This window comes from Mugil cephalus, chromosome 23 (genome assembly GCF_022458985.1).
Source record: "Mugil cephalus isolate CIBA_MC_2020 chromosome 23, CIBA_Mcephalus_1.1, whole genome shotgun sequence".
NCBI lineage: Eukaryota > Metazoa > Chordata > Actinopteri > Mugiliformes > Mugilidae > Mugil > Mugil cephalus.
The window spans coordinates 6,781,484-6,803,080 of NC_061792.1; the positions used below are offsets into that span (position 1 = coordinate 6,781,484).

A 21,597-nucleotide genomic window follows, 5' to 3' on the forward strand; every position below is an offset into this window, starting at 1 on the left:
AAACATATTTTAAAAATAAGTATTAAGTGGATGAAAATACAAGTTTTGCTAAATTAACTATAGTATTAAAACAGCTTATGAAAAGTCAAACCAGCAAAAGACATAAACTATTGTGTTGATGTTTTTTTTATCCTACGTATGTGAAATAGAAGAATATATACAAAAATAATTTAAAAAAATAATGATTTGAAGGAAGGTACATACAAAATACACAAAAAATAACAGCTGAAAAATATATAAAGAAAAATAGAAATATAGAGATATTCCTAATAGCATAATTGCCTAAGTCACATTTGAATGTTTTTGGAAAACAAAAAACAACACAATTTTAAGCAGCACATATTATATATTATTATTACATATAATTAGGCTAACGATATTCAGCGTGGAATGATAGTTGAAATTGATAAAATTGGTATGATATAGCTAAGATTATAAAATTTTGTGCAAAATAAGGCAGTGCAAAAGAAAAGCAGATTTATTTATTATGCAAAAAAAATCACTTTACAATAAAGGGTAATAGCTGTGACTAAATAAACCAACTTTATCTAACGATTAGAAATATTTTATCGTAAAATGCAAAATAAGCGAGGCGTAAAGATATGTGTCCGGTGAGCTCGTCTTACTTTGAAGGTAACATCTATTTCCGCCGCCGGTCTTTATCATTTCTCGCAGCTTGACGCAGAGATGATGTGCGCACAGATGGGCGGACGGATCAGGAGGCCCGTCACAGACGAGAAAAAATGTAGTCACGTGTTTCCTTGTTTACTGAAAGGACGGAGTTAAAGGAAGCCTCAGTGTACCACCGTGTGGTTACAGATACTGCTGCGTCTTTTTGTTGTTCTTTTTTTAAGATCGCACAAAGGTGAACCTGCCAAAAAAAAAAAAAAAAACTGCCATTGTTGGTCTTGTTTTTTTATTTTTTTTTTCGCTACTGGATTTTTTTTCAGGGGGCGCATTAAAGACGCAACGCACCAGCAAGCTTTGATACAAATTTAATACAGAAATATTTCGACATATGTTGATCAATTTGATCAAATGCAACCAATGTGGCCTTATAGTATACAGTACATTGTGGAATTGAGGTCAGCTCATTGTCCGTTAATGTTTACTTCATGTAAACAGCAGCACGGCGAGGGTTACTTCCTCTTCTCACTTCAGCCAGTCTCTGGAAGACACCAATTAAACCAACCATCAGCTTTGCAAAGTGACGAATAAACAGGAATTCCTACAAAAAAAGGCAGCTCAGCAGGTAGATTTGTGTGTGAGTCAGCAAAGAGGATCCAGAGCCTACCTGTCGGGGTATACTCCCAGGACTCATGCCTGCACCCAAAGAAATAGAGATGACCCCCTTGTCTCCTGGTGCTAGGACAAGAGGGCGTCGATGCCGGCCGGCGTTAAGACCATGGCCTGCAGCAGGTCTGACAGAGAGATGATGCCCTTCACCACGTCCGCCCTGTCCACCAGGACCAGCCGATGGACCTGGAACAACAACCTGTTATTCTCTGAGATGGTGACTTGAAAGGATATCGCGACAAAGACAGGAAAAAAAAAAAAAAAAAAAGAACCTCAGCTTTCACTATACGGTCTATAATAGTTTCCAGGGTTTCATCTGGGTAGCACTTGATCACTCCCTCGACGTAACACGTGCGCCTGCGAACGGCCTCCTTCATCGTTATGTCCAGGTTGTTGTACGACTTCTGGGCTGCAAGGTTCTACCGACACAAAGGCCTACATTGTGAGAAAAGCTCCGGCAAATGAAGCTACTGATAATATAAATACATTTAGTATTTCCGGTACGTACGATGACATCAAATCTTGAGTAGAGTGCCACCACTTTGCCTGAGAAAACACATTTGTAGACATTGTAAAGCAGTCAGTGCTAATAAACACATATATAAGAGGGTTTTTTAAGATTAAAAAAATACCTTTTTCATCAGTTACTGGCAGCGCAGACACCCGCCTCTCTACAAATATGGAGAGGGCATCATAAAGCGATGCTGTCTGCTGTACAGTGGCGATGTTCCTGAACGTCCCTATCCCCAGCTCCTGGATCTGTTTCTGCACGAAAGCCGGCTTACGCACCCTTTTCCCCTGAAAGCATCCAGACAACACAGCTGAAGAGCACGCGTGGGCCCCAGAACTAAACGTTACAGCGGATAAGAAGCTAACAAAGGCTCACGAATATATGGAGGAACTTTAGGATCCTTTTGTGGGTCAGAATGTGAAGGACGTTTCCAGACTCCGGGTCGATGACAGGCAGCCGGTGGATTTTATATCTGAGCAGGGAATAGATGGCATCGAAGAGGCTAGCAGGAGCAGGAGGAGGAGGAGATGTGAAAGAGGAATTATTGCTTTGCGGGATTAATTAAACTTTAAACTTGAAATAGAATCAAGTCTGCACTCACCTGCCCTCTGGGGAAATACTGATGAGCGAGCGATTGGAATACTGTAAGTAGACATCTTCACAGGAGGAAAAAGAGTCAGCTGAGAAATTGGCCGAGGCGAGTGCACACAGACATAATGCCACTGATCGGCGATGGCTATTTACTTTTAAGTGAATCACCTCTCCACGTTTCAATCTTGTGGCTCTCCAGCTCGTACATTTGAACCTTCAGAAGGGAAAACACAATGTCAAGGGGTGATGTACGGAGGGTCGGGAGTGCCAGAATAAAAGCTAACTAAATGACTCAATACGTAAATACATATGGCATTAAAAATATTTTATATATATATGTAGAAAAATGTAAGAAATTTACTAGAATTAAGTGGCTGCAATTAATTAGTGAAGCAACCAGTAGATAAAACAGAAAATTAGATGGTAAGATAAATAAATAGGGTAATTAAGGCGAGATACGGCAGCAAAAACAGTTTTTTTCACCCACTGATCAATTTTGAGATTGTTTGGTATTTGGTTTTGTATGTCTTCTATCAAACTAGTTAAAAAAACTGTCAAAATGCACATTTATGTGTTTATTTCACACACTTTGTCTATGATGCACCTCTTAAATTCACTAAAAGTTAGCTTTCTAAACTGACTTGTAGCGCTGTGATTCTCGTCTCTACCCCGGCATATGAGGTATCATTTTAAAGCTCTGTTTCTCCTGCATTAGTCTGTCAGGTCCAAATATGGTCGTATCCTTTGTATTGGCAACCAATCGTAAGTAGAAAGGTTCATTTTAAGCTAAAGTTTAAGCTAAACTCACACTCTCATTGGTTGGTGTCGATTTCTGACAACGTGATTGGTTCAAAAGCGCCACTTGACTAAATATTCTGCCGGTCTGTGTTCATCTGCAAGGGACATTAAAAAATGCCATGAACTCTTCTCTTAGGAGAAAATTACAGCTCAAATTCGCATAGAAAGTCTAAGAAAAGACACATGAAGGAGAGGAGAGGGGACGTCAGACTCATCTGAGTTCATCCGGCTGTAAATTATCTTTGGTAAAAGGAGACGAAGGTGGAGACGATCAGTAATGAATCATCATTTATGTTTCACACTGGAATTAACTTAATGAAAATTTAATCTGATATATTGATATTATTATGCTGATATGATTATATGATATGTTCTGAAGGTTTTGAGTTGATTTGGTTTTGGTACATAGTGGTTTCCACTAAAATATACTATATATTCTCTATATTTTCTATTCTCAAAATGAGTTTTTCTGCTACTCTGACCCAGAAATCTCCACATCAGTAGCACTGACACACACCAAACTTTCCATATTTATTCCCAACTACATTTATTTACAGAGGAGATTGTTCATATAATATTCAGAGCCTGATTTATAGAACATTTTACTCTCAAAAACATGGGGAAATTGAATTTTTTTTGGACTGTTGACAGTATTTTGTGATTTATGGAGTGATAAAAAGCGCATATTTAAGAAGATAGCTCCTTATTTGCATATTTAAATATTAATTCACAGAAAACTTGTCACACACACAAATAAAATGTATTTATGTAAGGAATCAGCTGGAGAAATTTCATTGTGATATCTGTTAATTAAAAATTTTACCCTATTCACCTGTAGTGTCTCACATTAAAACAAATGCAAATAAATACAGAAGCAGATTCATTTATAATTAATTATTAACTTATTATATTTATTAATCTATATTATACATTTTTATGCCTGGATTTATTTATTTATTTATTTTTTGGTTCATTTTCTTATGACAAATATATATTTATTCACGTTTGATTGTGTCACCTTTCCTCTTCCGTACCATAAGCGACAAGTCTAATCTGGTTGCATACTGCGAGGCTTAGAATAAATCTGGGTTATTTTTAATGTTAATTCATATGGCCGTGAACTGTGGCATACTCGTGCTCACCAAGGGGGACTTGTAGTAGCAATGGAGGATGTTGATGAAATCTGTAATAGTCAGCATGCCTGCGGCAGAAGAGCACTCGCATTATTACAAATCACCGGCGACCCGCGCGATTTAATCCCACGCCTTACCCACAAATCTTTGTAACTTGCTGTCCCACAGAGGCGCAGCCCTCAAGCCATTTGCCACCAGCGCATAAAAGGCCTTTTTCACCTTTTGGAGGTAGACACATTCACACAGTCAGCACGGGGTGAGTGGATTCGGGGTGTATTTCGGCGCGAGATGCAAGCCTCACTTGTAGCGTGGTGTCAAATATGACCAGTTTGCAGCTGGTTGGAATGGCGTCATAGCAGCGGTGGCTTTTCATGAAGTTCATGTAGACTGCGGCGTCAGCCTCTAGGAGGAATTGCAACACTTTCTGAATCGGGGGCAGAGTACGGACATGCACGGTAATGACCTGGTAACAGATAAGACCTCCGTACGGATCCAGATGTTATACGTCAGTGGCTGTAATCCTACCTTGTTTCTGTGCTTCCTGCTTCTTTTCTGAAAATGACACCTATGAGGGAGCAAAAGGGGGGGGCGAGCATTCTCCGTGAGACACGGTCAAAACAGCTTGAAATCGGCCGACGCCGCTTAACAAAGTTCCAAAAGCGACATATCACCTGTGGAGGAGGCTCCATGATTCCGCCGTGTCCATGAAAAAGGAGTTTTCGGAGCAAGCAGAGCTGTCGGCGACTCGTTTGTTACCCTTTCCCACAAAGCAGTCGGGGCTATATTAGGAGCTCTGGAGTGGTATGTGTCGAGACAGGGGCGCAGGGGAGGGGGGGGATCTGGCAAAGGCTCACGGGGAGGGACGCTCCATTTTCTACTGAAACCAGACATCTGCTTCCCTCTCTGTGAAACCGCTCAGCCTCCGGTGACTGGTGTTTACAGGAACACCTCAGCTTCTCTGTGTGTTTTTTCCTTTCCTGTTGTTGTTGTCGTCTGAAACGTGATTGTGTTTTTGCCGAGTGCCGAATTCAAGGAGCGGAACGTGGTGTTTAGCAAAGAATTTGTGGTTAAAAATAACTTGCAAACTGGAGACTACGAGGCTCAGCTTCATCGGCTACGTGTGAAAAATGAGGTTATGGCTTCGCTGCGCAGTACGTCGACACAAAACACTAACACACGTCTTTAAAGAAATGCATTCTTTATTACTTCTGAGCTTTTCTACGCATGTTTTTTCTTTTTTTTTTTTACAATATTTGCATTTTACACCATGTACAAAATTAAAGGACTTTGTGCTCCAGAGCGTATCAAATTCAAATGCGATTTGTCAAAAGATCAATTACAAAGTAAATGTCCGTACGGAACCGTGTGCATAAAAATAAGTCTTTAACATTGTTTTCCTTTCGTTTAAAAGATATGACAAAGCGGTTGACCGTCCTGTTCCAATGTACATAAAGCCAGGTGAGCTAATCTCCAAACATTCATGCAGAACCCAAATGCAGCAAGAAACCGACGTCCCGTCCTTTAAATGAACCTTCAGTGTGGGGAAAATGGAAATTTGGCTGTTGCCCCTTCCCAGAAAAGTGGCTTTGAGAGCACGTCACACCCCGATGCTACAAAATCTGGTCATTGTTCTGACCACAGAGACAAAACGACACACAAACAACCGGAACAAGAGGTGCTTCTGTTGGTGGGTAAACGCCTCAAGAACGAGAGGCAATTTGTTGAATACAAAAATAACAAAAACTATCCGATGTACAAAATCAGTGCTTGTAGCATGTTGTGTGACCGTTACATCCGATGTAAACCTTCAAGTGCGTACGGATAAATATGTGGTAACACTAAGCAAATGAGGAGAAGCCGGAGCCGATTAGACGTGTTTAGTCCCTTCGTCTCACGAACCGAATCGTTAAAAACACTTACTGCGAACTCTCAGCTTCCGGATACGCTACGTAACTTCCACTCACGCGCATTCGTCGTCACCGTCCGACACGTCGGAACTTTCAGCGGTAAATCTGTGCAGGCTGCTGCGAGTCAAAACATTAAACGGCGTCGCAACCGAAGCTGCGGTAAAAACATGTGTCGGGCCGCGAACTGAACTTGTGGCAAAATGTATTCGGCAGATGTTTCACCCTGTGCTGCGTCCTCAATCTCTCTAAAAGAAAAAAAAAAAAGTGCCTAATTACTCTCGTCTTAGCGCCCGCGCTCTGGATCTGGAAAAGTAAACAACACATCACTTTAGACGTTGGTGAGTCGTGAGAACAATGCTGGTTTAATTTCCCCGTTGCTGCAGGCTGACGAGCGGAGACGTCTCTACCCCGGCATGAGCAGAGCTTGGACTTTGTCCACAGGTAGGAGAGACTCCGGATAGCAGGATCGCATTTGTAGAGGAGGAAACACGCCGTGGTGAGAGTTCAGGTTCGGTTCGGCGGCTCCGGGGGGGCTAGAAGGCGGCCACGATGCGTGATACTGGTGGACTGAGGAGGCGTTTCGAAACTCGCATGGAAGAGGCGGGAGGGCGGCGAGACAGCTGGCGGAGATGAAGGAGGCCACGGACCAGGACTGGGAGTCTTCAGACTTCAACTCGGGATGCATGTGACCCACCGACGCCAGGAGGGAACCCCAGAGGCACAGCACCGACGTCGTGGCGGAGGCCGGCGGGGGATTTTGTTTGTGGTGCTCGTCGAATCCGAGATCGCCGGTCCGGTGGTTCAGGCTCTCGTTGGCCAGAGCGCAGCAGGGGAGGCGGTGGACCGGGGCGGGAGCTTCTTCCGGGCTCGGGGTGGAAGTCGGGAGGTGGGGCAGGCTGATCTCGTCCGGGGGCGGAAGCAGGGACTGGCTGCTTCTGGAGAGGCTGAGCTGGTGCATCACGGACGTTGTGGCGATAAGGCAGGCCACACTGGTGAGATAGACCAGGCCGAGCATACAGGATACCTGGAAAGGAAACGTGTGAAGCGTGAGCCAAAAGGCATTTGCGTGAAAGAACGGCTCGCTTAAAATCAAAGCGACGTCATACCTTCATAAAGTGCTGATAGATAGCTGTGAGGGCTTGACTCCACGAGGACTGTTCAAGCAGAACACAGAGGTCGGTGTAGGTGAACCAGCCGCGTTTCATCCCCTGCCGCTCCGCGATGCTGGAAACACAGATCAAAAATAATGTCATTTCAACGCTTACACGTTTAACTAACAGCGTAATTTAGTAGCTGATCACAAACCTGGTTTCCAGCTGGCTTAATATATCGAAGAAGTCGCTCGGCTCCGTGAAGAGGCTCCAATCCTACAAAACACACAGCGAGGATGAGCAAAACAAACACACCACCTGCAAACACAGACACAGAGCGTCACTTACGATGGCGTTCAAGAACTTCATCTCCAGGTTGTTGACGGTTTGGACGTCCTGCTTCCCGGCTGCCCCCCACTCGTCATTGAAAACCTCCTCTTCCTCGCCCTCGTCATACAGGTACTTGCTGGCAACCATCTGAAACAAAGTGAGCGATCCGTCAGCTTCCCGCCGTCGCATCGTCGATACGCGGAAGAGGAAATGAACCGTTAAGAGCAACACGTACCATAGAGATCAGGAAGAGGTCGGAGGAGGAGATCTTTTGCAGGTACTCGGGGTTTCTGTGTCGGAGCCTTTCGATGTAAACTAGAGCCAGCATCATGGCGCACGGGGAGATGCAAGCCTCCCTGATGGAGAGAAGAAACTTGCGTTAGATGCGCGGCTGGCGGTGTCGCTTTTCAGTTCCTCTAAAGAGGTGTGATCTAACAGGAAGTGTGCAATACAGAGTACAAACCTGGCAACGTGAGAGGCATACTTCTTGTGGAGTTTTCGTATTGGGCTCGGGGCGGACTTCTGGAAGATTTCGACAGCAATATCTGGAACACGAGGAGACATGAAGTCAGACGAGTTCTCCCGCGTGATCACTTTAATCTTTAACATCCAGCACGCACATTACATAATGGCACTACTCAACCTGCCCCGCCTAACTTTATTTATCACACCAGTTCTACTAACTTCTTGAGAGTCACGTGAGATGAAATTCAAAAAAATAAATTACATTTGCTCACCTGTAACAGGGCAAGACAGGGCATCTAAGGAAACATCTTTGTCCAGGCCGTAATACAGTCGCTTTCTCACTCGTTCGGTCAACTTCTGGTGTCCGGGAAGAAACTGTAAAAAAACAATAACATTAGCATTAGCCACGTTAGCTGCGACGGCCGTATTTGTTGGCCACGTTAAGTTTAACGACACTTACACTTTGTTACACTTACTGTACAACTTAACTTAAGAATAAAATAGCACACCAACCAACTTTTTAAACTTAAAAACACTGGTTACATTGCGTTTACAACAAGTGTCAGCAACACTGATGTATGCTAGCCAGGCTCACGCTAGGCCCGTGACAGCCATATATGTCTATGGCGACCGCAGCTAACAAACAACTAGCACTTGGGTACATTTACAGAAAAAAAAAATGTTAAACAGTTACAGAAAGTAACATATGGCAAGGCGAGGTAGTTATTTTTAATCCTCACTCAATATTTCGGGACGAGAGTGTCAACAAAGTTAACGTAACTGACATAAACGCCCGCTGAAGCTAACGCGGCTAAGCCTTAGCTCACGTCAACCACATACCGTGAATTCCTGGAAGTCAGAAAGGTGAAACGTCTTTTCGTTAATTAACGAGTCGAAATCCATGTCTACGATAGTTTAATCATCCGTCCGGATGAATATTAGGAGAAAAGGCGACTGCTTGGCCCGAACCTGGTGCTCCCCCCAGGTATTTGCCAAAGCTTAGCTCCACGCCCTGACTGCCGGTGACTCCAGCTGCTGTTTGCGCCGGAAGCCGCCTGACCAGCAGGGGGCGCACCGAGAACGAGTTACACAACTACCACAAAACCCCTCGCGGCCAAACTGTGCAAGGGACGTGTTTATTTTTTAACTTTAACACACAACACCTTAAGTAAATCAAAAATAAATAGACGCAGAGAACAATTCGTTAACGCCCTTAACTGTTAACCCACTGACATCCACCCACATGTCAAAAATGACATCACTTGCTACTGATTTATATAAATATTTATGTAACACATATTTATATAACACAAAGGTGCAGTCAACGTGTTTTTGTTCAATGAAAACTAAACAAAGGGATAATATGTAAAAGCTGTTGGTAACACAATACACCGCTACCTAAACATTTCAAATCTGAACAGGAAGTGATAATGACATGATTACACACACGAGGACACATAAAAAGATCTTTTATTGTACACAAGCACGGGACAAAACTGAATATTTCAACAGCGGTTTAACGATGAGTGACGCCTTTTGTGAGGTAGACGAAAAAACTGCAGATGACGGACAAATTCTTATTCATAAATAGTGTATGTGACCATACACTTACATGTTATATTTTGCCAAAATAAAAGTATTATCATTGGACGGATAACAACTTGGCTCCATTAAAGCTGCTGTACAGATTGTCCGACTTTAGCCTTTTCCTCCGTGATCAAGGGTGTGCAGATGCTCGCAAAAAAACAACAACTAGACACTTTAAATAACAGCTAAAAATCCAGCAACCAAAGGCTTAAAAAACTAAAGGAAAAAAAAACCTAACAGCGTGTTTATCAACTCATTCTCCTATACAGTACGAAACAGAATCCTTCGCCTCTCAACGCCATCAGATGCGGAGTTAATCTGTTATTGCTATTTCCTCTGACGCTCCCTTTAACTTCCACCAGGAAGAGAAAATGCCTATTTTTTAAGAAAAAAAAACTGATAAGACAAACAAATAAAAGTCAAATTTATATATAAAAACATAAATATGAACACTATCAAACTGTCAATGTAATATTTTGTCTTGTGGTAATTATTTCACCCTATTGCTCCAGTCCCTGCGTCAACACTTTGGACGTAGCTCCAAAACTCTGGTATATAAAGTCTAATGAACGTACAGTAGTGTTACTACCTCCTCACTTTTACTAAGGCACCTTCCCTTTTCTCCGTGCATTGCACAATCAGCTGAAAAATCCTAAATATAAATAACATTTTCATCCAGCAGAGTATTCTATTATATTTACAATTGAAAGGGGCGATAAAAATGTCGAGTTTCACATTCAGTGTCCGTGGGGAGGGCCCGACGAGGTCGAAGGCTGCAGCTTCTCCGACTTGCGATCCTTGGCTTCCGTGTCGGACGATGAATCTGAATCATGGGCCTGCTGCTGCTTCAGCCACATGTCCGCGTACATGCCTCCCTTCAGCAGCAGTTCCTCATGTCTTGGATGGAGAGAGGGTTGTTACTTACAGTTCGGTCGAGAAGAGGATGCTAGTACGTGGTCAGTGACTTACCGTCCTCGCTCTGCGATCCGGCCGTCGCTGACGACCAGGATCTGGTCTGCTGCGATGATGGTGGACAACCTTGGATATTAAAGAACAGAGCCTCGTCAGTGACGACAGTGGATTCTCTTAAACGAATTCAGTCCAACGTAAGCGTGGATTACTCACCTGTGAGCTACAACAACTGTTGTACGATTGGCGCAGACTTTAGCCAGAGAGGCCTGGATGTTGCGCTCCGTCTGGGTGTCCAGGGCAGACGTAGCCTAGCGAGAGATTACGTTAGAAAACTGCTTCGAACTAAAGATTCAATCTGGAACGTAGGTCCTCAACAGGAGGTAAGTGACCCCTAGGGGGTGCGCGGAGGTACTACAGGGGCGGGGTCACAAAATCTTTGGTTGATTAGACATTTTTATATATATATATTTTTTTAATTTCCCCCACAAATTTAAAGAGAGCCTATTCAAATCCTATGTATGTATGTATGTTTATGTCAGGTACATTTACGTTTACTGTGAAATAAAAAAATATATTATATAAAATATAATGTTTGAAACTATATTATTTAATTAGCTTGATATTGACAACAATAATGTATATTTATAAATAGCAGTAGTTTAATATAGAACACATATAGTAGGTAGGGGTCCCTACTTAATCTCTCCACCATTTTGGGGGTCTGTGGCTCAGGTCTAGACCAAGAAATGACAGTTTAAATATTCAGTCAGGTACCTCATCCAGCAGGATAATCTGCGGTGCTTTGAGGATGGTTCTGGCGATAGCCACCCGCTGCTTCTCTCCTCCACTCAGCTTCAGACCTCTTTCCCCGACCTGTGTCTCATAACCTGGCAGATAATCAGACAGATGATGGTGAATAAAAGGTTCTAGCAAAGATGCTACATTTCTATCTGTTTAATATAAATACACAAATGCCTCAAGCCTCTTGATGTATCAGATTAAAAAAAGTCATTACCTTCGGGGAAGGCCATGATTTTGTCGTGGATGTCAGCAGCTAAAGCGGCCTCCTCCACCTCCTGGTCGCTGGCAGCGATGCGGCCGTAGCGAATGTTGTTCCGGATGGTGTCGTTGAAAAGCACCGTGTCCTGGGGAACCACGCCGATGTGAGCTCGCAGAGATGTCTGCTTCACCTGGAGGGAGACAATGAAGGCAAAGCACGGTCACACACAGTACAGATGTGCTGCCGGAGGTCAGCGTTACTGCGCCGGCTCTGCTTACTTTCGATATATCCTGGCCATCGATGCGAATGCAGCCTCCCTGAACGTCGTAGAAACGGAAGAGGAGTCGCATGATGGTGCTTTTCCCAGATCCGGACTGTCCCACCTTGGAGAGATTGATAAAAAAGATTGGTGATACAACACTAACGGAGGACGGATGTGATAGTGAGTCGTGGAAAAAATCCTACCAGCGCAACGGTCTGTCCTGGAAGGACAGTGAAGGACACATCCTTGAGAATCTCTTTGCTGTAATAAGAATAAACAAGGAAATTTAACAACTTTACATCCGAAGTTTTAATTAAAACGACCAAAAGCCACCATGGACTCACCCGTTTGTGTAGCTGAAGTAAACGTTCTCAAACTCCACCTTTCCAAGTTTATAGAGGAGGTTTCCTGCATTTACTTCATCTTTCACCTGCACGAGGGAACATTAAAAGAAAATGTCAAATGCAGCACAAATCGCAACTCTGATTCTCTACTTCTAGTTTCAAACATACCTCCTCCTCTTCTTCAAAAAGCTTGAACATGCTTTCCATGTCAATGAAAGAATTCTGGATCATCCTGCATTAAAACAAACAGAAGCAAAGTCGAAACGCACACGTTAGCCGCCACCATTAGCAGATATAGCTTAGCATGGTAGCTTTTCGGCCTCTCCTCACCTGTAGTACGTTCCGAACCAGTTGAGCGGGGTGTAAAGCTGGATGATGTAGGTGCCGAAGAGGACGAAATCTCCAACCTACGGTGAGATTAAGTCTAAATGAACGCCACGGGTCAAACTAGCATTTCAGGACGTATAAGTAATTCACAGACAATGACGGGATTTATATAATGAAGTGCGTCAGGACCTGAAACTTTCCCTCGGTGACAAAGTAGGCACAGAGCAGGGAGCCGGCCAGCAGGCCCGATCCGATGATGACGTTCTGCGTTTGATTGAGAAGGGCCAGGGAGGCCTGGGTCTTCCACTCGGATTTCTATGACGGGAAAAGACGAGACACCGTTAAATGGGCAGTTCAGTATTTAAACAGCGGATCCACTGTAAAACTACTAGGAATCCACTGTATAACTTCTAGGAATAAGAAGCTATAAACTTATCCCCACTTATGTTAACTGTGTAACTGGTTATCCTGAACAATGCTCTCTATAAAACCATCCATCCATTATTTCACCTTGAAGAACGAGAGTTTCTGGTTTTCAGTTGATGGGTTTGTCAGTTCAGATTCACATTTAGAAGCTAAAACATCCCAAGTCTACGAATAAATAATACAGTGCACAAATAAACTGGTTTTGATCTTCGTTCTAGCTGATCTTAGCTGCACGGAGCAAACAAAGCTAAACTCTACATCTTGCTTCGTGCCTCATCCAGCGTTTCTGCCGAGTCATTGTCTCGACAAGCATCTCGTTCGGCTTTGCGCTTGTCACGCAAACAAGACATTCCTCTAGAGGCGTAGATCTGTATCACACAGACACTTAGAGGCACCGAGTTTGGACAACTTTGAAAACACTGACCTGATACTTCAAGATGGCGTCGTCAAACCGGCTGACTTCATAGCCCTCCGCGTTGTAATATTTCACCTATTAAAAGAGAGAGACACAGTTTCTCGTTTTCACATTAAGCTGCCCGAAACTTCTCACTTTTACGACAAAGTCTGAACGCTTGAACGCACCGTCTCAAAGTTCAACAAGGAGTCCACGGCCTTGGACTTGGCGTTGTTGTCCTGCTGATTCATGTCTCGCCTGTACTTGGTCCTCCACTCGGTGATGACGATGGTCAGAGCTGAGGGGGACGAAACCAACAAGAAATCTGAACATTCGCAGCGGAGCTTCAGAGTAGAGATCGACCGATATATATCGGCCGGCCGATATTTCCATTTTCTACTGGTATCGGCATAATACATTTTTTTTTTTTTCCTCCCAGCAAGTTTTATTGACCCTAAAATTGTCCTACAAATGTTTTTGGTTAAATTGACACTCATTTTTATCATGTAAATGGAGGGAGAATAAGCAGTATCGGCTCCAAATATCAGAAAAATCGGCAGCAGGTATCGGCCATCGGTCAGTATGTATCAGCCCTAAAAAAAAATCCATATCGTCCATCTCTACTTCATACTGCTGCGATTTAAGGTCGACTCACTGAGGTACAAAGCCATGCAGACGAAGATGATGAGGCCGAACCAGGCGTTGAAGTTTGTGATGAAGTAGATGATGGAAATGACGATATCGGCGATGGTGGGAAAGATGCTGAACACGATGTAGCTGAGGGAGAAACACAACAGGTAAGTAAACGTTGTCGCATTTGACGCAATCTACCGACGTCCACACCTCGGCGCCTCACCTGAGCAGGCTGTTAATGGAGGAGGTGCCGCGGTCGATGCTCCTCAGCACGTCCCCGGTTTTCCGGCCCAGGTGCCAGCGCAGCGAGAGCGAGTGCAGGTGGGCGAAGAGGCGCACTTGCACCACCCGGTTGGTGTACTGCTGCACCCGGATCCAGAGGAACGAGCGCAGGTTGCTGATGAAGCCGGAGGCGCCTGGAAGTAGGGGGACGTCACGCGGCGCGGGATTAGTCAGACGCCGCGAGTGAGGTGTGATGCTACGTGGCGTGAGTGGAACCTACCTGCGCCGCCGCCCTGCATGAACTTGAGCAGGACGTAAATACACACCGTCGTGGCCAGAGTGCGCCAGGTGCTGCCATCTGTCAGTTCATTCACTGAGAGAAAAAAAGATATCCATCATATTAAGTATTTAGCTTAAAAACACTATTTTGTGCACTATGTTTTGATGCCAGTTCCATTTTCAAATTCAATTCATAAAAAGGGACTTTCAGATAGAAGCTCTAACCTCGCTTCTATAATATTTTATTCTTACCAATATTCTTGTAGTAAATGGGCACAAAGACGTTGATCGCCCTTTCCGTTCCCAGCAGCCCCAAGCAGAAGAGGACCAACAGCTGGAGAACGATGTTCCCCCGAGGCCACATGTAAGGAACAAGCAGGCGGACCTTCTTCCAGAAGCCCAGCCAGGTAGACTGGTTCTCCTCTGTTCTTCCCAACAGGCTCTGCGGCGCGGCAAACACACAATTCAATTTGCATGCGAAGGAACAATAACGCGAGTCAAGCCATGAGGTTTATTTGCGTCTTATTTGCCTCTACCTGTGCGCTGTTCTCCACGTCCCGCTCGTCTTCGTTTATGAGCAGCATGTACGGTCTCCGCGGCAACCCCGGCGCTTTGAGGCCGAGGAAGAAGAGCAGCCCGGTGCCGATGTAGCGCATCAGCCACAGTCCAAACTGCACCTGAGGAGTTTATGGGCGATTAAAAGGACATTGCGGTTTAACGGCACGTAAAAGCGTAACAGCAGCTGTGCATGACCATTTATTTTGCTTTAAAAATGATGACATGTTGACCTGACAGAATGAAGGTTGAGTGAACTACAAATCAGCTTCACAAGAATTGGTGCATATTGGGAAAAGAACATTTTAAGTTTTGAGGATAGGGGAAAAAAAGACGCAAACGCCCGAGTCATGCTTAGTCAGTTAGAGCAAAGTTGAACACACAGAAAGTGACCGAGGGTGGGTGGGAGCGGCTACGTTCTGCTTTCCGCTCCGATTGGCCAACGGTGCAAACGCAGCAGTGACTCGGCAGAAAATACCAGGGCAGCGCTTTGCAAGCCGCGCTGCTGTGCTCCGCTGTCAGGGCGGACTATTTATCAACAGAACAATACTGGCTGCGCTGCCCTGAGAGGAGTGGCTCAAAAGACACGCTTACTTTTCAAGAATAGATAACCTTTGCTCCGTTAGACCAAACAAACTGAGCTTTATCGTCGCTGAGATTAAGGGCATGCGCTGTGAGAAAATTCTTGGAATCAGAATAACGCTACCAGAATGAATCCTAGATAAATAGATAGGGGAAAAAAAGTGCACAACATGAAGAAGCTACAAAGTAATGTTGACTAAAATATGAGTTAAAAGATGTTGTTTTACCTGGTGTTGTGAATTATCCATGCTCCACCACCAGTGAGGGCTGTACCAGGAGATGAAGGCGAGGTTCTCGGCCGAAAAAGCCATGGCCCAGAACAGCAGCAGGACGGCGCTGTGCCCCCTCGTCCGGTCCATCAGCAGGGCCCGCCGCCTCTCCACCCGGAGCAGGGCGATGGCCCAAACCCAGGCCAGCGCGGAGAACAGGCCGTACAGCAGCACGTACCCGGGGAACTCCTCCGGGCGGGAGGCCTGCCACGCGATCCCGCTCAGGAACTGGAGCGCCAGCAGGACCGAGACGGCCTGCTGGAAGGCGTAGAGGCGGGAGCGCGGGATGAACTTGGGCTCCATGACCGTGCCGTACTTCTGGTAGAATACGCAGTGCATGGTGCCGAGGAAGAAGCAGAAGGTGAGCAGGATGGTGGGCACCAGCGTGAAGTAGAAGCACGGGGAGATGCCTTCGTCCACCCAGGTGTGGGAGATGGAGGTGTTGGCCCCGCAGTAGGTCTGCATGTACGCCATGGCTGCAGCTAGAGAGACACATACGTTTAAACCAGCAGCTTAAAATGTCCAGAAGCCTGAAAACCTCCAAATAAAAGCACATTGTAATGGAAATATCATCCAAACAAAACAAGGATTCTCTTTAAGTTTAAGCTAAATTAAGCTATAACACATTATTCTACTATTCTACAAGCAGTTTATTACCAAAATGTGTGCCAAAACAACACAAAACGCACACAACATATCGAGTATAAGTATAATAAACAAGTTATGATTCACCACATACACAGTTATACTTAGCACAATGCACAGTGAAATGCATTAAGACGTTGTTTATGTATCACACATGTGTCACAGTAGCAAATAATATAAAAACATAAAAAGGAGACAGGTTAAAAAAACAATAATAATGATAATTGTGCATTATTACCATAAATTATCCGGCCTTACCTTCCGTCTGGATGATGTTGACCCTCCGCTTGTCAATAACAGGTGTTACTCCGGTTACACTAGCGAGGGACTCGGCTACGAACGTTAGCTCGCGGCTAAAATGATAGCTTCGACACAAACGCGCGATTTATAACTGTCTGCCGGGAGTGTCTGTGACGCAAAGCCATGTGTCTGTCACCGGTGCCGGCACCTGAGTGCAGTCATGCTGCTAAAGTGGTCGTCCTTGTAGTGCGGTTGTGGTGTAACGACGACACCATCCATGACTCGGCAATCGACTGGTTACACAACGGAGTTCGAGCCGGGTTTTGACTGCGGTGGTCTGACATTCAGCGCCCCCTGGAGGATGGGAATACAGCTGACTCACGTGGGAACAGGAAGTGAGACAGACAGATAGATAGATAGATAGATAGATAGATAGATAGATAGATAGATAGATAGATAGATAGATAGATAGATAGATAGATAGATAGATAGATAGATAGATAGATAGATAGATAGATAGATTTTATTTTATTAATCCCAAACTGAAATTTCACAGTTGCCACCATACATATAATACCAAAATAAAATAAAAAATAACAACAAAACATAAGATAAAATAAACAAAAAATACAATAGTTATAATATATATATATAATGAATATGTATGAATTAAAATAAGTGAATGCAATAAAAAAATGAAATTGCCACGAATGATGGATTTACAACCAATAACCAAGCAACCATGTGCAAATGTGCAAAAAAAATAAAATAAATAAATAAAAATAAAAAAAAACTGTAGTGTTCTTAGTGTCCAAAGGATGTCTCAGTCTCTTCAATTAAAACAGAAAAAAATAAGAGTTCCATATTAAGACTGCATAAAGGGATATTAAGTGGAAATCAGACCTACAGCAATGTCAAAAATTGCATTGCTATTTTCTACAGCCTCAATTTTACGATTTTAATGTCCTCTCACTTCCCATAGTGTCGTGCTCAAAACCACAAACAAAAGTGCTGCTCGGGTGTAACAACATATTCCTCTATTGCTCTTCAGATTTAAGTTGAAACGTGTAAGCGGGCGTCTGAGGCACTCAAGGGGACGTGTGCAATTGAAAAGCCTTTATTTAAACCACTACCATTTAAAATCACGTCAACATGTTAAGAGAGGGAATCACATGACCAGGACAGGTGCGTCACATGACATCAGCAACACAAACACATAGACTGATCACATTACAGACCCAGCAGTATATGGAAATTTGAATCTTGTTATCATTATTATCGTTTAAATATTAACAGCCAATTGTACACTTTACATTACATTTACACAATCATTATGCATAAACACATGCATCTACATTACATACAATTTATGGATTGGGATTGAAATAAAAAAAAAAAATATTTGTTTGCAGTACCACAACATGGCCAGTAGATGTCAGTAAATACAAAGATATAATCAGAAGACGGGCTTTAAAACCTCTGAGCGCGCACACACTTGCAGGTGGTGAGTGACAACAGCTCCTGGAGGTGGTGGAACACGTAAACAAAGATGTGCTACTTGATTGCTTCATTAAAGCCGCCGAATGTGCGGCCAAAAAGAACAGAAAGTGGTCAAGTAACCTGAACGCATCGCCTCAGCCGTTCGACTCACAAATTGCCTTGCAGTTATGTGGGGATTTAAGTGTAAATCCAGGGTTTAGTAGTAGAAGAAGAAGGAGAAGGAAAGAAAAAAAACATATGGTGAGCGACTTAAAAGCCGACTGTCCTTCTATGAGGATGAATAGAAGACACTGAAGTGTGTGTGTGTGTGTACCTGCATGTGATAGAAGAAAAAAAAAGCCACGTCCTGATGGAGTGTGCAAAAGAAAGTGAAAGAGGGCCCAGCCTATGATGTCTTGCGTGAGCTCGCACGTGCACGCACGCACACTTGCGCCGGGATGGGAAACGGGGTAAATCTTATCATTTAGAGCCTTCACAATGGGCATAAAGAGGCGCTAATCTGCTTCATCTCCCCGGCTCCTTTGTGCGAGTGGAAATGGACCTTCTGTCCGTCGGCTGCTTGTCACCCCGCTCCTTTGTCCGACGCTGGATGTGATGGCCTGCCCATCACAAACCTCATCTCTCTCCCCCTTTTGTGGGGACCTCCAGCCTCAGCTGGAGCCCCTATAAGTCCTTTAGGTGTGTCTTTTCTCTGCATTCAGTCCCACCTATTCTCCCATTCTCCTTGTGCGCTCCTTTGTTTGCCCGCCACATATGGACGGTAACAGGCGGGGATAAGAAGGATGTGTATGCCAATCTAATCTGTTGATTTAGTGGGAAAAGAATATTGGTGGTGTTAGGAGCGCTACATCCAATCTCATTAGCAGCGAGGCCGATCAATAGAGCTCTCGGTTCTGCTCAGCGTAGTAAGACTTGGCTTTGTGAATCTGTTGCTCTCCCTCGAACTCGCCAGCAGACGACCTTTGCCGTCTTTAATGCTACACAAATCGCCCCTGATCTATTGTAGCCTCTTGGTGCTTGGTGTTGGATTTAGGACGGACTGGGGTTGAAGATCCGTGAAAAGTATCTCACATTTTAAGATCCACTTTCGTGGCACGACTTCACACGTCACGTCTATTTTTGAAGAGGCGAGCGCTGCTGCCAACCCAAAGCTAAAATTTCCTGAAGAGAAAAAAAAATAAAAGCAGGCCAGTTTTTTTTTTTTTTTTGCTGCTTCCTTTGACCCACATGCTAACAGCTGCTCGCTCGATCCGTTAAGTTTTCCCGCCTGCGTCATCGTTCGAAAACACTCGAGGCCTTGGGACGGGTGAGCGGCCCGCGGCGCGCTCGACGTCTCGTCCCTGAGGACGGGCTTGACCCCGGTGGCCACTCTGAAAGTGGCTCAGCCACAGCACCCGGCCGCGAAGAGAACAGCGCGGGCGGATAACATCTCCTGTCGAAACTGCTCTCGACCAGCACAAAAAGGGCCGCCACCCTCCACGCGGCCCTTCTCCGTGGAGGGGAAAGGTGGCGAGGGGAGGGCTCGGCGCAGAGAGAGGGTGAGATGTGGAAGGACAGGGGACAGGGAGCTGGAGAGACGGCGCGCTGTGCGAGATAACAAAGGCTGGAGAGGGGAACCAGGGTTTGTGTGGTGTATGTGTCACAGATACAGAGGCAGATAGAGTAGACACAGAGCTCCAACCCATCGCTTCAGACACAGGAGGCTCGGAGAACTAGCTCACACAAACCTTGCACTATCAAAAACACATGTGGGTTCGGCCGTTTGAGCAGAAACCCTTCATTTCATCACATAAAAGCAGTGATTCATATGACAACCTGTCAGGAAGGCACCTTGTTTAAATCTAAGTGTAATATTCAGCTTTGACCACTAGAGGCAGTCGTGGCGCTCCACCTGTAGCTCCCAGAGACAAAGTAACATGCAGATCAATGAAGTGTGCACTCAGGCCTCAAGGCTCGATGAGGAGAAGCGTGAACTCGAGAGCAGCTGAGACTAAAAACTGAAGAAAGTCTGTGCTTCATGGAAGAAAAAAAAAAAGAATTCCTTCGAGGAGTAAAGGTGGATTTAATTAAGACGAATGTTTGACGGTCCCCATAATGAAAAATAGCCCCGTAATGCGCAAAAGCAAGAGCACATGATTAAAAGCCACAGAATGAATCAAAATTAAGCGGCGAGCTAAAGAAACGGAGCCATCTGTGATGTTCCAGGGTCCCCTTCCCGCCGTCGCAGATTTGCGGACGCGGGGGTCGCCGCCACCAGCGGTGATGGAGTCTTTGATGAGCGCGACCGGCCCTTGTTTCCCCTCCAACGGCCCGCTGCAAAATGTCGCGCGGCACATGCAAGTGACCTTGAGAGGCTGCTCTCGCGCAACTTCTGCCAAATCCGGCAAACCCCGCGGCTTCGGCGCCACCACCAGCCGCATGGACACCGCTTGCTAACTGATTAGCATAAAATTTTTCACATTTGCATGAAAGCGCGGAGAAGTTGGCGCGTCTGGACCCAGAGTGTGTGGACACATGGGGTAGAAAGCTGTATTTATTCCATTGCTGAATCTTATTTCAGCAAAATAAGAAGAGAAATATGCGCTACCTGTCATTTCTGCATTGATCAACTGGTATTTTCTGACCCCGGGGCTGTAAACCTCATCCATCCCTGTAAGCAGTAACCGCGTTCCCGTCACGCGAAATCCCCCCACCACGAGACATAAACGCACACTTAGCGTGATTTATCCCTAACAAGTTTGAATAATGGAGTACGAAGTGAGGAGGGTTTAATGAACTAGAAGTGCCTCTACGATCCCTTACCCAGGGAAGATTAGGGAGAATGGGGGGGGGGGGGGGGGGGGGGCGCCTTCCTGCATGAGCAGCCCTGCAGCCGGGCTGGCTTCCACGGCCGCTTTACCGGGGACACTGCCAGGGAGCAGAATGTCAGTTTTAAAAGTGCATCTCTTTCCTCCGGGCGAGAAGGTGACGGATAATGCGTTTGTGCATTACAGAGAGGGGGAAGGCCATCCATCATGGCTGTGTGCGTGCGCAGGGTGATTGCATGCAGGTAGCGTCGCACTCCTCCAGGCTGTGCTGTGGTTATGGTAAGGAGGGTTTGGAGGGAGGAGGGAGGGAGGGAAGGTTGGGAGGATGCAAAGCAAGCAGAGCATCTGGAGACAGGGACTCTCACTGGTGTCAAGCGGGGGCGTGTTATGTATTCGGTTGCGGGTCGTGGGAATACTGGAAGCTTCTCGCTGATGAAGAACTGTTGCTCTCTGACACGTTGCCAGCGGTAGTGTGTGTTTTGTGTCAGAGG

The 21,597-nt window shown here is 45.1% G+C and overlaps 3 protein-coding genes across 6 annotated transcripts; all 3 read right to left on the minus strand.

Annotated features, from left to right (window-relative positions):
* Positions 1-978: 978 nt before the first annotated feature.
* prkag3a (protein kinase, AMP-activated, gamma 3a non-catalytic subunit) lies at positions 979-5,357 on the minus strand. 4 transcript variants are annotated; one of them, XM_047576144.1, is made up of 13 exons: positions 5,001-5,357; positions 4,855-4,894; positions 4,631-4,753; positions 4,467-4,548; positions 4,339-4,397; positions 2,567-2,612; positions 2,409-2,463; positions 2,183-2,309; positions 1,929-2,094; positions 1,805-1,842; positions 1,569-1,715; positions 1,295-1,482; positions 979-1,168 (listed from the first exon to the last, which is right to left on the minus strand). In XM_047576144.1, the coding sequence occupies exons 1-12, from the start codon at positions 5,033-5,035 to the stop codon at positions 1,366-1,368; spliced, it is 1,035 nt and encodes a 344-aa protein (XP_047432100.1). In that variant the 5' UTR covers positions 5,036-5,357; the 3' UTR covers positions 979-1,168; positions 1,295-1,365. The 4 variants fall into 4 exon arrangements, with proteins under 4 accessions (XP_047432100.1, XP_047432098.1, XP_047432099.1 ...); XM_047576142.1 differs by having other exon boundaries at positions 2,552-2,612; XM_047576143.1 differs by lacking the exon at positions 979-1,168 and having other exon boundaries at positions 1,301-1,715.
* Positions 5,358-5,510: 153 nt separating this feature from the next.
* On the minus strand, positions 5,511-9,194 carry cnppd1 (cyclin Pas1/PHO80 domain containing 1). The gene is made up of 8 exons (XM_047576139.1): positions 8,963-9,194; positions 8,395-8,497; positions 8,121-8,202; positions 7,893-8,013; positions 7,676-7,804; positions 7,542-7,603; positions 7,343-7,460; positions 5,511-7,260 (listed from the first exon to the last, which is right to left on the minus strand). The coding sequence occupies exons 1-8, from the start codon at positions 9,023-9,025 to the stop codon at positions 6,640-6,642; spliced, it is 1,299 nt and encodes a 432-aa protein (XP_047432095.1). The 5' UTR covers positions 9,026-9,194; the 3' UTR covers positions 5,511-6,639.
* A 380-nt stretch (positions 9,195-9,574) lies between these two features.
* abcb6a (ATP-binding cassette, sub-family B (MDR/TAP), member 6a) lies at positions 9,575-17,112 on the minus strand. The gene is made up of 20 exons (XM_047576130.1): positions 16,818-17,112; positions 15,873-16,396; positions 15,045-15,185; positions 14,761-14,950; positions 14,510-14,602; positions 14,231-14,423; positions 14,030-14,151; positions 13,563-13,672; positions 13,405-13,470; positions 12,744-12,869; positions 12,558-12,634; positions 12,396-12,459; positions 12,228-12,313; positions 12,087-12,144; positions 11,900-12,004; positions 11,637-11,811; positions 11,396-11,508; positions 10,835-10,929; positions 10,679-10,747; positions 9,575-10,606 (listed from the first exon to the last, which is right to left on the minus strand). Exons 2-20 carry the CDS (start codon positions 16,386-16,388, stop codon positions 10,447-10,449), a joined length of 2,559 nt encoding a protein of 852 aa, XP_047432086.1. The 5' UTR covers positions 16,389-16,396; positions 16,818-17,112; the 3' UTR covers positions 9,575-10,446.
* Between the last annotated feature and the right edge of the window lie 4,485 nt (positions 17,113-21,597).